The following is a 15,263-nucleotide window of genomic DNA, read 5'->3' as shown; positions in this document are numbered from 1 at the left end:
GAGGGAGGGGCCTGCCTACTGTCCAGGCTTACTCTCTGTACCTTGGTTTCCCCATGAGGAAAATATAAACAAAGAAATAGACAAGGGTTATTAGCAAAGGCCTCCAGAACCCTGTATGTGTTCAAATGCTAGAGATGATTTAACTATCCATGGTCCAATTTAGGGTTGAGCTCATCACTTGTAATTCCTGAAGAGCTCCCTCTCAACTCGTTCCCAGCAGCCAACGCTGAGCTACTGCCCAGTCTACCTGCCACAGGCCCCACTGCAGAGCTTCGCCCATCCCCAGCCCAGCTGCTGCATTTTCAAACCTCTTCCTCATGCGCAGATAACAAAGCCAGTCCCTCCGGTTCCCAGCCCCTGCCACAGTATTTCAACAGCCACACAAACACCCCTACACTATTAGCCAAGTGTGCTTCCCTGGGAGGAGGGTCAGCATGTGTAATCAGGCCTTGGGGCTCCACGGGACCCAGTCCAGAGCCTGGAGCACAGCAGGAATAAAGGAATAAAGTGGGCCCTTGTCCAGCAGAGGAGCTGCCAACCCAGAGGAGCCAGCCACATCGTCCACCACAGGGCTTCCCGCCTCGTCCTAACTGTGGGGTCAATGAATGCACTTGCAGTACTTTTCTAGAAAGAGGTTCTGCTCAAACTCCTCCCTCCCTCGCCCCCCATGTCTTCCCCCCACCCCGAACTTGGTCCCTGCCTCTCAGCTCTAAACACCCTACACAGGGAGACCCAATCTGACCATCCTATGCCAGCAGCACCCGTCTGTCCCTTTCTCTCCTCCTCCACGGCACTCCTCACACTGCACACCATATGCTCGCATGTTCCCTACTAGAGTTTGAGTTTCAAGAGAGGGACTGTGAAGGACTTGGTTTTGGCCATACTCTCCCTGGTGCCTGGTACAGAATAGCTGCTTAATAAAACCTTACTGAGAAGCCTATTACAAAGCATTAGGTACTGTAGCCTGGGAGGACATCAGCCCATGAAAGCAAGGTCATAAGATCACATTCCTGCCCTAGCTGGCTTGGCTCAGTGGATAGAGCATTAACCTGTGGACTGAAAAGTCCCAGGTTCGATTCTGGCCAAGGGCACATGCCTGGGTTGCAGGCTCAATCTCCAGTGGGGGGTGTGCAGGAAGCAGCCGATCAGTGATTCTCTCTCTCTCTCTCATTCTTCCTTCCTCTCTGAGATCAATAAAGAAATATATTTTTTAAAAAAGATCACGTTCCCTACCCCAAAGGCAAAGCAGGTCACTGCTGGCATTTCTTTTTGTTTGTTTCTTTTTTGTTAATCCTCACCCCAGGATATTTTTTCCATTGTCTTTTAGAGAAAATGGAAGGAAGGGAAGAAGCAGGGGTTGGGGGAGAGAGAGAGAGAGAGAGAGAGAAACAACATGGATGTGAGAGAGACATATGGATTGGTTGCCTCCTGCACGCGCCCCAACCAGGGCCTGGGGATCAAACCCACAATCCAGGTATGTGCCCTTGACTTGGAATTGAACCCAAGATCCTTCACTGCGTGGGCCGATGCTCTAACCATTGAGGACACTAGCCAGGGCTCTTTCACTTTTTTGTTTTTCTTTTTTTTTCTCTCTCTCTCTTTCTTTTCTCCTTTTTTGTTTGCTTGTTTGTTTTTTGTATTTCTTAAGAATTGCGAAATATCGTGCTAGAACAACCTGCTTCTCAGGCCTGGAAAAGTGAGTCAGGTATCACATGATTTGGGGAGATGACAGGAGGAAGATAGGGAGGTAGGACTACCTAGCCTCACCCATCTAACAAGACCTCAGTTTCCGAACAATGAAAAGAAACAACATAAAACCCAGTGCTGGGACAATGAGAGAAAGCAATGAAATCCACAGTGCTGGGCCCATGGGAACACACAAATAGCTCAGTTGCCGGATTAGGGGCACTTGCAAAGTTGTTGGGAATCTCAGTGCTCTATGCGGAGGGGCTCTGCCATAATTTTCGTGCCTAGATCTCATATCTTGTCCATTCTGAACCCAGCAAAGAGCAGAACCACGAGGCTGACTTTCTGGCAGCAAGAGATGGGGTCTGCCTTCTCCATACCAGGCACCAACAGGCATGCTGGTCCTGTTGACATGGCCCAGGAGGAATGACATGGGGCTCAAACATACTTGGGAGACCCTGAATACTACAGGATCTAACAGATACAATTTCCAGGGACTTGGATCTGATCTCCAGGGACTTTTCAGAGCCTTTAGCTGACCAAGAAGGGACAAAGCACATGGTATCTCCCAAGTTTGTTTGGTCCTCAAGCTCCCTCTGACTTGAGACAAGCTGAGAACATCTCCCAGTCTAGGACACATTGCCACTGGGAAGCTTCGATACTGTGATTCATAGTAAGCAATATATTTGGTCTTCTCTCCATTCCTGGCACAGAGCTCCTAAAATCCTTAGAAAGTCCTAAGTGGTAAGAGCCATAAAGGAGTCTCTATTCATAACAAGCCCCTTTCAACCACACCTGAGTTTATGTCAAAGGGAATCAACATAGTGATTAGAGAATTGGAACTTTCAGTCCCACCCTGTGACCTCTAGAAGGGTACAGGCTAGAGGTTGAATCAACCACCAATAAGGAATGATTTCATCATTCACATCTACATGATGAAGCTCCCACAAAAACCCGAAAGAACAGATTTGGAGAGCTTCTGGGTTAGTGAACACATGGAGGTGTTGATAGAGTACCTGGGAGCTCCAAGCCACTTCCCCATACCTTGCCCTGTGCATGTCTTCCATCTGGCTATTCCTGAGTTATATATTCTTCTAATAAACTGAAAATCTAGTGAGTAAGATGTTTCTCTGAGTTCTGTGAGCCACTCTAGAAACTTAAGGAGGGGGTCTGGAACCTCTGCTCTATAGCCAATCAGTCAAAAGCACAGATGACAATCTGGACTTGTAATTAGTGTCTACGGAGGGTGGGAGAGGTACAGTCTTGTGGGACTGAGCCTTTAACCTGTGGGATTTGAAGGTAGGTAGTATCAGACTGAGCTAAATTGCAGGATACCTGAGAAGTGTCCACTAAACTTGGGAGAACTGCTTGGTGATAGAGGAGAAGAACACACATTGGAGAAGGTGACAGCCCTGGCTGGCATCCCAGCCAGCCCGTAGGCCAGGGGTGGGCAAACTTTTTGACTCGAGGGCCACAATGGGTTCTTAAACTGGACCGGAGGACCGGAACAAAAGCATGGATGGAGTGTTTGTGTGAACTAATATAAATTCAAAGTAAAGGAGCGGAGGGGAGAGCAAGAGAACCCTCCACTCTTTCGGCTCCGCGGGCCAGATAGAATAGCCGAACGGGCTGAATCCGGCCCGCGGGCCGTAGTTTGCCCACGGCTGCCCTAGGCAAACCCTCACCAGCTCCCAGCTTAGTTTCCTCATGGAGACACAAGGTACACACCCAACTGCTGCAGAGTCTACAGGCTTTATAGAAAGAGCCCTGACAGAGCCTGGCTCAAGGGAGAAGGTACAGCACAGTTGTTGATAATACCGCCCACGGAAGAGAAGGGGCACAGCAGCAGCCCTTAGAGCATGCTTAGGCACCTGGCCAATGCTGATGGAGCACCTACTGGGTGCCAGGCCCTGTGCTGGGCACGGGGGCACGGGAAGGAAGCAATGGACAACGCAGATCAGCATCCCTGCTCTTGTGCCACTGGTGCTGGAGCAAGGCCAGAGAGAGACCATTAAGAAAAGAACAGGATGATGTCACATAACATGGGATGCAGAGGAAATATGGCAGCACTGACTGGAGGATGGAGTGGAGTAGGGCTCCCCTAGGGGAGCAGGAGGGGGGGATGGTGCATGGTGTTTCAGGCAGGGAGCACAGTGAGCCTGAGACAGAAACAAATGAGCTGAGCTTGAGGATGAGGAGATTGTGGCTGCAGCTGGTAACCAAGAGGAGGTAAGGTCCCAGAAGCCAACAGGGCCCCGTCAGGACCTCAAAGCCATGAGAGGGAGGCTAGGAACCGAGTCCTGACATCCCCTCTCTGGTTCCTGTGTGCCCAGCCAAGGTCAAGTACAGGAAGGGAGGCTCAGGAGGCCCTAGTCATCCACATTCCACACAAGAACAGTCCCAGCACTTAATGTTTACAAGGCCCAGGGGTGGAGCCTAAGGAGGAGCAGGGTTCACTCAGGAGCCACCAAACCCTGGTAAGCTGCAGTCTGAGGTAATTTTCAACCTAAGCTGATTAAAAGTAATGGCTCACTGAGACCAGTCTGGACAAGGAGAAGCTGGGCACCACTGGGTGTCACAGGAGTCAGAGGGGAGGAATGAGGCCCAGTCTCAGGGCCACACCACAGCCACATGGGGTGCACTCTCACCCCATTAGTACAGGGTGGCAGCCTGGCTCTAAAGTCATGTCCCAGAGACCCAGCCAGACAAAAGTTCAATCTCTAGGAACAACACAGCCCCTAGGCACGTAACCCCTAGCCATCACTTCGTCCCACACTGCACTGAGCTTCCTCCCTCATATTAGTGGGGTATCCCACCTCCCACCTGCCTACCCCAATCCCAGGGCCTCTGCTGTTTGGTATCTTGGTGGCCTCCCCACCTTGAGGTCACTCTAGATTGCCCTTCACACCCGAGGCACCACCTTGGGCCAGGCCCCATCACTTCTTGCCAGGCTAACCTCTCCCTGGCCTCCCAGCCCATACTCTTTTTTTAAAAAATATTTTTTTATTAATTTCAGAGAGGAAGGGAGAGACAGAGAGAGAGAGAAACATCAATGATGAGAGAGAATCATTGATCAGCTGTCTTGAGCCTGCAACCCCAGCATATGCCCCCGACCAGAATCGAACCTGGGACCCTGCAGTCCGCAAACCGACGCTCTAGCCACTGAGCCAAACCGGCTAGGACCCAGCCCATGCTCTTGTTCCTGCCTGTCCCTCCTCGACAAAGCCAGTGGGCTGAGCTGCTCTCCCCACCCTGAGTGCCATTCAGGCTCCCACTGCCTGAATCCTTCACCGCCCCCGACAGGCTGTGCCACCTGCTTCCTGGTCCCTCCCCAGACTCATCTCACAGCTTCACACACATTGTTGGCCCTGCCTAGAGTGTTCCCTCTGAGCCTCTGGGCCAATGTAGAACCCGTGCCCAGTATACTATCCCCAATGCTCTGTTGCTTTCCCCTCTCAGCCTGGTTGGGCTCAGGGAGCACCAGGACTCTCAGAGGACTCACAGTGCCTCGCTGGTGTCTGAACCAGGTCCAGCACAAAGTAGCCACACATCTACTTGGGTCATTAAGAGACCTAAAATGCCATGGTCAGGTGGGGGAGGGGAGTATGGGAACTGGGATACAGCAAAGGCCACTCCCATGTGGGACACCAGGACTCCTCTCCCACACCCCAACCCAACAGGATCCAAGTACATCTCCATCTCCATCTCCATGGCTGCAACCCTGTCCCTACCTGTCCCAGGGCACCTGCTCCCACCTCCTCTTGGATCCCCTGCCCCTGAGCAGGTCCCTGTGGTCTCTTCTCCACAAGCAGCTACAGGATCTGGTCAAGTCACACCTTGGTTTACGGCCACACTTCCCAAGAGTGAATTTAAGATGGGGCTTTCAAGATAACCCTCCATCGTGCCCTCAGGAAAGTGGTTTCAGCTCAGAGGCCTCAGTTCAGTCCTCTAGGAAGTGGGGATGACAGGAATGAAGATTTCAATGTTAATCTGCATCAGGCACTAGGCAGATAATCTGGGTCAAGTTCCTGCCCTTGGTGCTCCCACTAGGGCACTGCTCATCATATGCTTCTCCTTCCCCACAGAAGGAATTTCAGTTCCTCCAATAGGCCACTCTGGGCACTGGGATCTCATGATCCTCACACATACGCTCTGCTGGGAAGGAGAGCTCCCCCTTCCCCCACATACCTACCGCACTTGTCAGCCTCAACTCACACATTAATTCTTTGGAAAAGTTCATGATAGTCCCGTGATGTCCCCACCCTCCCCCCACCATACTTGTTCCCATCTGATAAAGGCCAGGCCTGTGTCTCACTCTTTGTCCCTCCACACAAGTCTTCCTCATCTGTCCCCCACCACTAATGGGAGTACCAGGAGAGCAGGTGGTAGGTCCTGATCCTGCTTACCTGGGTGCCCCAGCCCTGGACCAGCCTGTGGTACATGGTACATGGTCAGTACACCAAGGATGACAGCCACTGTGGAAGTGATGAGAGAGCCCTTCCACCATGACATGGCCCTGACCTTCCAGTGCAGGGAGCCCGCCCACCTGTTCTCCCAGCAAGCTGTCCCCAAACAGGCTGGCAGCAAGCACAAAACTGCAGCTGTTGGGTCAGCACTACTCAGTGCTGTTCTAGGATGTACTTAGACTGAATAACATGGTCTTCACCACAACAAAGAGGTGCTATTATTATCTCCACTGTTCAGGCAGGAAACATGGCTGTGAGCAGCAGTCCCTCCCCAGGGACAGACAGACAGTAAGCTGCAGGGCCAGGATCTGAACCTGGGCAGTCTTAGCTCCCAGCTCCCATCTACAGGGTCAGAGGATTTTCCAGTATGGCCAGGGCCAAAAGCATCAGCACTACCCTGGAAACTCATTAAAATGCAGATTATCACCCTTCTACCTCAACAAGCTGCAAAATGGGAAGCAGAAACCCAGTAGGCCAAGCCCTCTGTGACTAATCCATGTGAACTCTGAAACACTCTGCTCTGCAGCTGCCTGTCCTGGCACAGCTGATTGGCCAGCTGAACCCAGAGGAGGCAGCCCATTGGCTTACCCTCAGAAAGAGGAGCTGGGCCAATCTAATGCAGCCTCTCATCAGAGTCACGCCCTCCCATGGCAAATGGGTAGGGTGAGACTAGGGCACAGCTGAGAGCCTGGTCTGAGCTCTAACCTCAAATTTCAGATCTGGAGCCCACTAGGACGGCAAGTAATTTGGCTAGGCCTCAGTTTCCGTCTGTAAAATGGATGTTGTTATTGCCTTTCCAGTGCTGAACTGGCCAGGGCTGACACTCCAGGTCAGTGGGGAAGCAACAGAGAGACTCTGCACTGAGACCCCTAGGGGCTCTAGAGAGAAAAGAGGACCCACCCCAAATATTCCCCTCACCTAGTCCACCTTCTGAACTGAGATGCTTTTGAGAGAGGCCTGAATGGGTTTCAAGCTGTGAGACATGCCCATGTCATGTCAGACTTGCACAAGAAGAACAGAAAGTTAATGTTGTGATTAACTTGAGGTCACCCTGGGGAGTATAGAAAAAAATCTACATGTGGAAGATTCTTTATTCAACTCAAGCAACTGAAATTCAAAAGAAAGGAAAAAAAGGAATTCCTTCTGCGGGTCTCTCCCAAAAGCCAATGTTGTGATTAAAGAAGAAATGGCAGGGATGCTGCTGTAATGCAAACAGGAAACATAACAATGGAGTGTAGCATGGGATTGATCAGAGCAGCTGTAAATCAGCCAGGGAGGATATTTGGGGACAACTGGCAACCTGTATGGACTGTACATTAAATAACATGCAGGACTGATTACTTTTCTTGGTGTGGTCTGACTGCAAAATGGCCCAATTGCAAGGGATGGGGCACTGAAGCATTTAGGGTTAAGTGTCACAATGTCTGCTACTGATTTTGAAAGCATTCAGCAAAAACATGTTATCTACAATACAGCAAGCACATATGGTACCCAGCAGCCTGGTAATAGCTGAGGGCGCTGGGGTGGGTGTATGTGTTCAGTGAACTGTGCTTCAACTTCCCTGCACACATGGAAAACATGAACTCAAACCCAAACATCAGAGACTCCATCATAAGACCCCTGGCTCCTGCAGGACACAGTGACCACCCCCCCCCCCATTCACTTCCTGATAAAGCTTTGACTCATCCCACTATACCTGTTTTTGAGAAGATGAGCTGCAGAATGAGAGGCCGCCGGGTGACAATTCCTGAACCTCGGGGAAGGAAGTCCCTGTGGGAGGAGAAAGGAACAGAAATTACTCATGAGGCCAGTTTACAGGACAGGAAGTGTGACCACACGTGGTGGCGCAATCCCCTCTTGCATTTTGGGTGACCTCAGCAAAGACACCAACCCCAACGGGGCACTGGGGAATGCTCTGGCCTTGGAGGATCCTGAGGCAGGAGGGAGGCATATGACAGAAGGCTGGTAACAAATGGAACCACTTCCCTCTGGCTAGCTGCTCCAGCCACAGCATGCCAAAAGGCGCTTTCCTTAACAAGTATTTGAACCATCTCTCCCAGACCCAAAGAGATCAGTACATTTCCTACATACATGTTTTAAATTAATATAATGCCATATGTATGATATAAAGACTAAAAGGAAAGTAGCTGGTGACAAAATATGATGTTTCATATTCCAAAAGGACAAACAGATAGAGGCAGGAAGTGGATCAGTGATTGCCCAGGGGTGGAAAATGGAGAGGAGGGAGCTTTCGGGGATGATGAAAAAATCACTGCATTTGCAATGAATGACTTTCCTAGCATGTAAATGATTCCTCAGTGCAGCTGTTTAATAAAAAATATATATGCCATGTATTTAACTACAGAAATACTCAGGCACTACCTGCACCGACTCACACTATTACACGTGGATTCATGCAGAGTGGGAAGACTGGAAGCCACCCTGGACCATTAAGGAAGGAAAGCAAAGGAGCAGAAGGCTAAGCAGGCACTGAAGTAGAAGTGGCATTTTGAGCCTTTCTTGTTTTTAATATATTTTGTTGATTTTTTACAGAGAGGAAGGAAGAGGGATAGAGAGTTAGAAACATCGATGAGAGAGAAACATAGACCAGCTGCCTCCTGCACACCTCCTACTGGGGATAATGCCTGCAACCAAGGTACATGCCCTTGACTGGAATCAAACCTGGGACCTCTCAGTCCGCAGGCCGATGCTCTATCCATTGAGCCAAACCAGTCAGGACATTTTGAGACTTTTAAAGCCTGCAAAGGACTCTTGTTTCATGTAAAATGGAGAAAGGTTCTATCTAGACTCAGGGAATTTCAAACAAGGTTTGTACTAAGATAAACATTTGGATTATCTGAAATCTGTGCAGGACATAGGGCAAGTGGGGATGGACAGGTGTGCAGGTGTGCCTCATATGGCAAGACAACAGTGGTCCTGAGTTCCCAGCCTAGTGCCATTGGTGCCACCTTGCTCCCCAATACTGTGACAACTATAGTGTCTCAGGGGCACCCTATTTGTGTTGGGGAGCCCTGTTGGGACCCTAGAGAGTGCCAGAGGAGGCAGTTCCTTTTCACTGCTGACCCATATTCCATTGCATGAATGGACCACAGTTTGTTCACCCATTCACTAGGTGATGGGATATCTGGGGGGGTCTTTCCAAGTTCAGGTCCATAATAAAGCTGCTATGAACATTCTCACTCATGCCTTTTGTTGACATATGCCCTTGTTTCACCTGCTGAGGCACATAGTAGACTTGAAGTTGAACAGGCAAAACTAGTCTCTGCTGACAGAAATCGGAGCAGTTGTTTCCTTCTGGGGTAACTGACTGCGCATGAGGGAACTTTCTGGGATGACAGCACCCTCTGTCGTGATCTGTCCAGTGATTATTTGGGTGGGCATGCATTTGTTTTAAAAATCAAAGTATACACTTAAGATTGGGCAAGCTCCTGTATCTAAGTTAAATCTCAATAAAAGTTCATACGTATAAATAAGTCCAAGAGGACATGCTCATGACTCAGGAAAGTAGAGGCCCTGGCCAGGGAGCTCAGCTGATTAGAGCGTCGTCTGATACACCAAGGTTGAGGATTCAATCCCCAGTCAGGGCACATACAAGAAGCAAAAAATGAATGCATAAATAAGTGGAACAACAAATCGATGTTTCTCTCCCCTCTTCCTCCTCCTCCTCCTCTTCCTCTTCCCACTCCCTCCCTTTCTCCCTTTCCCTTCCTTTCTCTCTCTAAAAATCAATCAATAAAAAAATAAAATAAACCTCAGGAAGTACAGAGAGAACAGCCCATTAAAATTTTCCCACAAAATCATTACAATCATGTTAGTTTCCCAGTAAAAATAGCTCAGATCTAAAGAACTTTAAAGCCTATGGGGGTGGGGGTCTAATTAAATAAATTAGGGCCCATTCACACTCTTGTGGAGCCACACACACACACACACACACACACACACACACACACACAAGCTTTTTATCTCCTGACTTCCATCTGGATATACTGAGGAAAACAAAAGATGCAGAAATGTATTTGTGTGTTCTGCAACTAAAGGAAAAAACAACAACAAAATGGAGCCCATGGAAGCTGGGGCCTGCTGAGAGGGAAAAATCATTGCATGTTCTAGAACATCTTTGAATTGTGCATTATCAACCATATGAATTACTGACTCCAAAAAAATTACTTTTTTAAAAAAAATTTATTTTATTGATTTTTTACAGAGAGGAAGGGAGAGGGATAGAGAGTTAGAAACATCGATGAGAGAGAAACATCGATCAGCTGCCTCCTACACACCTCCCACGGGAGATGTGCCCGCAACCAAGGTACATGCCCTTGACCGGGATCGAACCCAGGACCCTTCAGTCCGCAGGCCGACGCTCTATCCACTGAGCCAAACCGGTTTCGGCCAAAAAATTACTTTTTAAAAAATGTAGTTAACTGTTGTCGAGTGCTCACTGTATACCAGGAACTGAGAACTTTCCATGGATTTACCTACTTTTACCTTCTTACCCATGACGAGAACCACAAAGATGAGTCTGCAACTAGACCCAGACAGAGGACAGGCAGCTCTGCAAGGTCACCTAGTGATCAGGAGTGGTGTGAGCATGACTGTAACCCATGGGTCTGAGCCTCTGACCACCAGGTCATCAGGCCTCTGGGCCCAAACATCTAACACAGAAGCCGCCAGCGTCTCCCCAGCCAGGGCCAGGCCTTCTGCCACAGATGTTGGTATGTGTTGTCCTCTGTGACTACTCTGGACATGTCTTGGGGAGGGGGGGCACGGTGGGGTCAGCACCGTGAGCACAATGGTGACACCACAGACATGGACTGGACAATGAGAGCCTGAGAACACGAGGGCTAGCATGATGCCCGAGAGAAACCAGACAGCTCTGGGCACACACAGGGGAAGGTGGCTTTCTGTGGCTGGGACTTCATGGTAAGCAGGAAGTATGAGTGGAGGACACAGCCTGGGTGAAGAAGGCAGAGCCCATTGGGGAGAAGCCTGAAGGACGAGGATGGGCAGGCAGGGGGGTCCTCACAAGCCAGGAGCCCTAGGACTCATCTAATTGCATTTCTAGAAGCTCCTGGACTGCTGAGTAAAGAGAGCAGCAATACCCACTCTCGGCCTGGACAGCCCCCAAAAAGCAGCCCCCAGAAATTTCCAAGGGGCTCGGTGAAGAGGGGCCTGTCCAGTTGTGCCCTAACGCCCCCCACAGCATTCCTGGCACACAGCAGCAGGGACACTCTTGGGGCCTTCACGGCAGCGTGGTGGAAGAAAACCTCCCCCAAGCAGCTCTGCTGGGACAGCTCTGACTGTCCATTTATCTGGAGGTGACTTTCAAGCTTCAGTCATCTGCTTCCTCCTCCCTGACCCCACCCATGTTCCAGGGGTCACCACATCCCTCACTGTGGCTCAAAGGTTCCACCTCCCTCCTCTCTCTTCCCCACTGCTACAAGGGCCACCATGCACCCAGGCTGTATGACCTGGGGCTGGCTTCCCTGCTTCTTGGTCTGGTTTCCTGGTCAGTAAGGGGATGGAGGGGTGTGTGACGCCACCCACCTCAGAGGACAGCTGGGTATCAGCAAACAGGACTGTACCCTCTGCCAAGAAATCCTTCCCCACAGGCCCTGCTCATTCACCTATGGACAGATGCAGTAAAATGTACACCTTCCTCCCAAATGTACATCCTCCACACACCAATACAGCCTCCAGGGGAGGTCTAGTCCACGGACTCTGGAGCCAGACAGCCTGGGTTCAAAGGTCAGCTTTGCCTCCACAAGACCTGGACAGGTCTCCACCCTCTCTGAACACTGGCTCAGCTACCTGTGGGATGGGAGGATGCCACCCAACCACCAAAGAGGGCCCGGCTGGCTGTGTGACCTGGCATGAGTCACTTCACCCCTGTGAAGCCTTAGTTTACCAACTCTAAAATGGGCCACCTCTCTCTGGAAGGTGATGAGGGCTCAGGGAATGTCCCCTGAACAGAGCACAAGGCCCCAACAGGAGCCCTTTGACTTCCAGCCAACAAGAGCATGGGAACTCCTGCATGGGGGAACAATGGAGGCCAACACCCCAGGCTGGCAGGTGGTCAGGCCTTCCCAGGGAAGGGAAAATAAACAGATAAGACAGCAGAGGATGAGTCAGCAACAAGCACAACCCAGATCCAGTGATTACCCAGGCCACCCCTCGCCTGACCAACCTGGTAATAGAGGCACCCAGCAAGGGCCCTGGGCTGGGATCCCTTCCTTATCACCACACCCTTCTGGAGTCACTCAAAGCCTCAGTGTGGCCGTGAGACCTTAGCACAATGTCAGCAGGGTCCTCATGCTCCGGGGCCTCAGTCATGACCACCCCACAAGGACCACTGGCCACCATGGGCAACATCTCAGCAAACCCTCTAGCGACACTGAAGGAATGAGGCCAGGGTCAATACACCCATTTCACAAATGGATAGACTAAGGCTCGGAGTATTAGGACTTGCCCAAGCCACTCAGCCAGAAGAAGCAAAGCAGGATGGGAACACAGGTGGGACCCAATGAGGGAGACACCCCAGTCACCCCTATCTCCAAGGGGGTTTCCTTTGTGGTTTTGCTAGAACAGAGTACAGCTTATCAGTCTCCAGAGCCTCAACATCCAGCCTGTGCACACCCTGCCATGGTCCCTGCCTCATCTGTGCCCAATAGTTGACTATCCAACAGTAACCATTGATCACCCAGAGCCCAGCCCACACTCAGTGTCTCCAGGCAGGTGCCACTGTTTCATTGTGGTCACCCCAAGGGTCAAGGTTACACTCCTCACTCAGATCAAAAACCTGGGCTCCTCCCACCTCTCACCCCCAACTCACTCCACCCCACCCAGCATTAAGTCCTGATGGCTCCACCTTCAAATGTAGCCAATTCTCTCCATATCCAAGGCCATTGGTCTGGCCCAGTGGTCAGCAAACTCATTAGTCAACAGAGCCAAATAACAACAGTACAACGACTGAAATTTCTTTTGAGAGCCAAATTTTTTAAACTTAAACTTCTTCTAACGCCACTTCAAAATAGACTCGCCCAGGCTGTGGTATTTTGTGGAAGAGCCACACTCAAGGGGCCAAAGAGCCGCATGTGGCTTGAGAGCCGCAGTTTGCCGACCACAGGTCTGGCCCATCAGTGCTTGCCTGGAACAGTGCAGTCGCACCCTCAGGCTGCCCACCCTCACCCCCACACACTATTTTCTCCCGAGTGGCCATAGGACACCTTTGGATGCCAAGTTGTGGCATGTGCCCCATCTGTTCAGAACCCTCCCAGGCTTCCACCTCTCTCTCCACAGCCCACAAGGCCCTACATGATCTGCCCAGCCACCTCCCTGTCCTCACCTCCTCCTAGCCTCCTACTCGCTCGCTTGGATCCTGGCCTCCTCAATGTTCCCCCAAAACACCATGCAAGCTCCTGCCTCAAGAGATTTGTACTGTCTGCTCCTGGGTCTGGACCCTCTCCCTGCAGCCTTCACCTGGCCAGCAGGCAACTCCTAGCCAAACTGTCTCCTCCCTACCCTCACCCCTAATATGAAGCAGCTTCCTTCTGTCACACACCTTCCTGATCAATTCTCAATTCTACTCATAACTGGCAACCTCCAGTTTACTGATTTGTTTACCTGACTGTGATCTGCCCCTTCCCAGCCATCCACTCAGTATAGTGGTAGCCTCATGGGGGCAGGGTTCTCTGCCTGGCACGTTCTCAGGCCTCTCCCCAGCTCCCAACACAGAGCCAGGCACAAGGCAGATGAGCAGTGCTTATGGGGTGAAAAACCAAACCTGCCATTGCACAAATGAGAAGGCAGTGGGGTGGAAAGACATCTTATTGGCTTTTACCATCCCACTCTAGACACCACCCCTGCACAAAATTCCCAGCAGGTTGCACCCTGCTCAGGAATTCTGCAGCTTCCAGAGCCAGGCCCGCCCTTGGCACTCAGCCCTAGTGTCACCTGCTCCAGGGTCTCAACTGACGGCCAGGCCAAGAGCAAAAGCAGGAAGTGGCCCATGGCAAGTAGCTGCCCTGGCTCTGGGCTTCTCAGAGCCCAGCTGAGATCCAGGCACTGCCCTCTCCTTTCTGGACAATATGGGCAAGGCAGGTCACCTCTTTGTGCCTCAGTTTCCTCATTTGGTAAGTGGGAATAATGTCATGTCAGAGAGGGTAATTAGAAGGGTTTGAAAAGTTCTTATTGTGAAAAAAAAAAAAAAAAAAAAAGTTCTTATTGTGGTGCCCAAAAGAATGTTTGCCCTATAAAATCAAAGGAAAACTTACAATGAGTCAGGATCACATCTCTCCTCTGCTCCAAAGTGTTCCTATGGCCTTCAAGGCCCTAAGCAATTGCCCTATAACCTTCCTGCTCTTAGCCCCCACCTCCACCTACTCATTAATTCCAGTCAAACCTAGTGGTCAAGAGAAAGTCAAACCTATTCTTGCTTCAGGGCCTTTGCAAATGCTGATTCCTTGCCTGGAATGTCTCCTCAAGCCTTTCCACATCCTGGCTTCCTCTCAACACAGATGTCACCTCTGACTGCCCCTACTGACCACTCTGCTCTCCTAAGTGGGTTTGCAAGGATGGCCACTCCCTGTGGCAGTGCTTTCCAGAATGAAACCCATTAACCACTTTGATGTCCATCAGCAGGAAATTGGCTAAATTGGCCTTGGAACTGGCCCAGGAAGCAATTCAGGCTACAGTGCTGAAAACCAAATGAGATGGACCGAATTGATAGTGTCCTCCAATTTTGCCCTTTTTTTAAATGTTTGTGTATGTTTCCGGCCTAAGTAGGGACAACAAGCTTGGAGAAGATAACCAAACCTGGATGTAGGTTGCCTGTGGAGTGAAAATGGAAACCTTTCTATTTTATAGCCTCCAATGTGATCTGCGTTTCTGTCTTTTAAGACCATTTTATAACTTTTATACCAAGCAAATATTAATTTGTAACTTTTCAGTTGTACTGAGAAGCCCCAAAGCTGAATAGCTCAGTCACAGCCTAACCATGTGACCTGGACAAGTGTTGTCACTTTCCTAAGCTTGTTGTTCAATCTGTAAAATGGGGATAATAACAGTGCCAACCCCGTCAAGCTGTCAGCAGAA

The 15,263-nt window shown here is 50.4% G+C and overlaps 1 protein-coding gene across 14 annotated transcripts in view; it reads right to left on the bottom strand.

The window, feature by feature from the left end:
- The window catches only part of DNM2 (dynamin 2), an 87,088-nt gene that overhangs the window by 48,581 nt on the left and 23,244 nt on the right, over positions 1-15,263 (bottom strand). For all 14 annotated transcript variants that reach the window (XM_080674104.1, XM_080674109.1, XM_080674111.1 and 11 more), the window contains exon 2: positions 7,849-7,922. In XM_080674104.1, the coding sequence (XP_080530230.1) occupies positions 7,849-7,922 (74 nt within the window). The remainder of the gene's footprint in view (positions 1-7,848; positions 7,923-15,263) is intronic.

The sequence above is a fragment of the Plecotus auritus genome (genome assembly GCF_963455305.1).
Source record: "Plecotus auritus genome assembly, chromosome: 6".
NCBI classification, from domain to species: Eukaryota; Metazoa; Chordata; class Mammalia; order Chiroptera; family Vespertilionidae; genus Plecotus; species Plecotus auritus.
The sequence above is the reverse complement of the archived record's forward strand: the minus strand, read 5'-3'. Positions and strand labels throughout refer to the sequence as shown.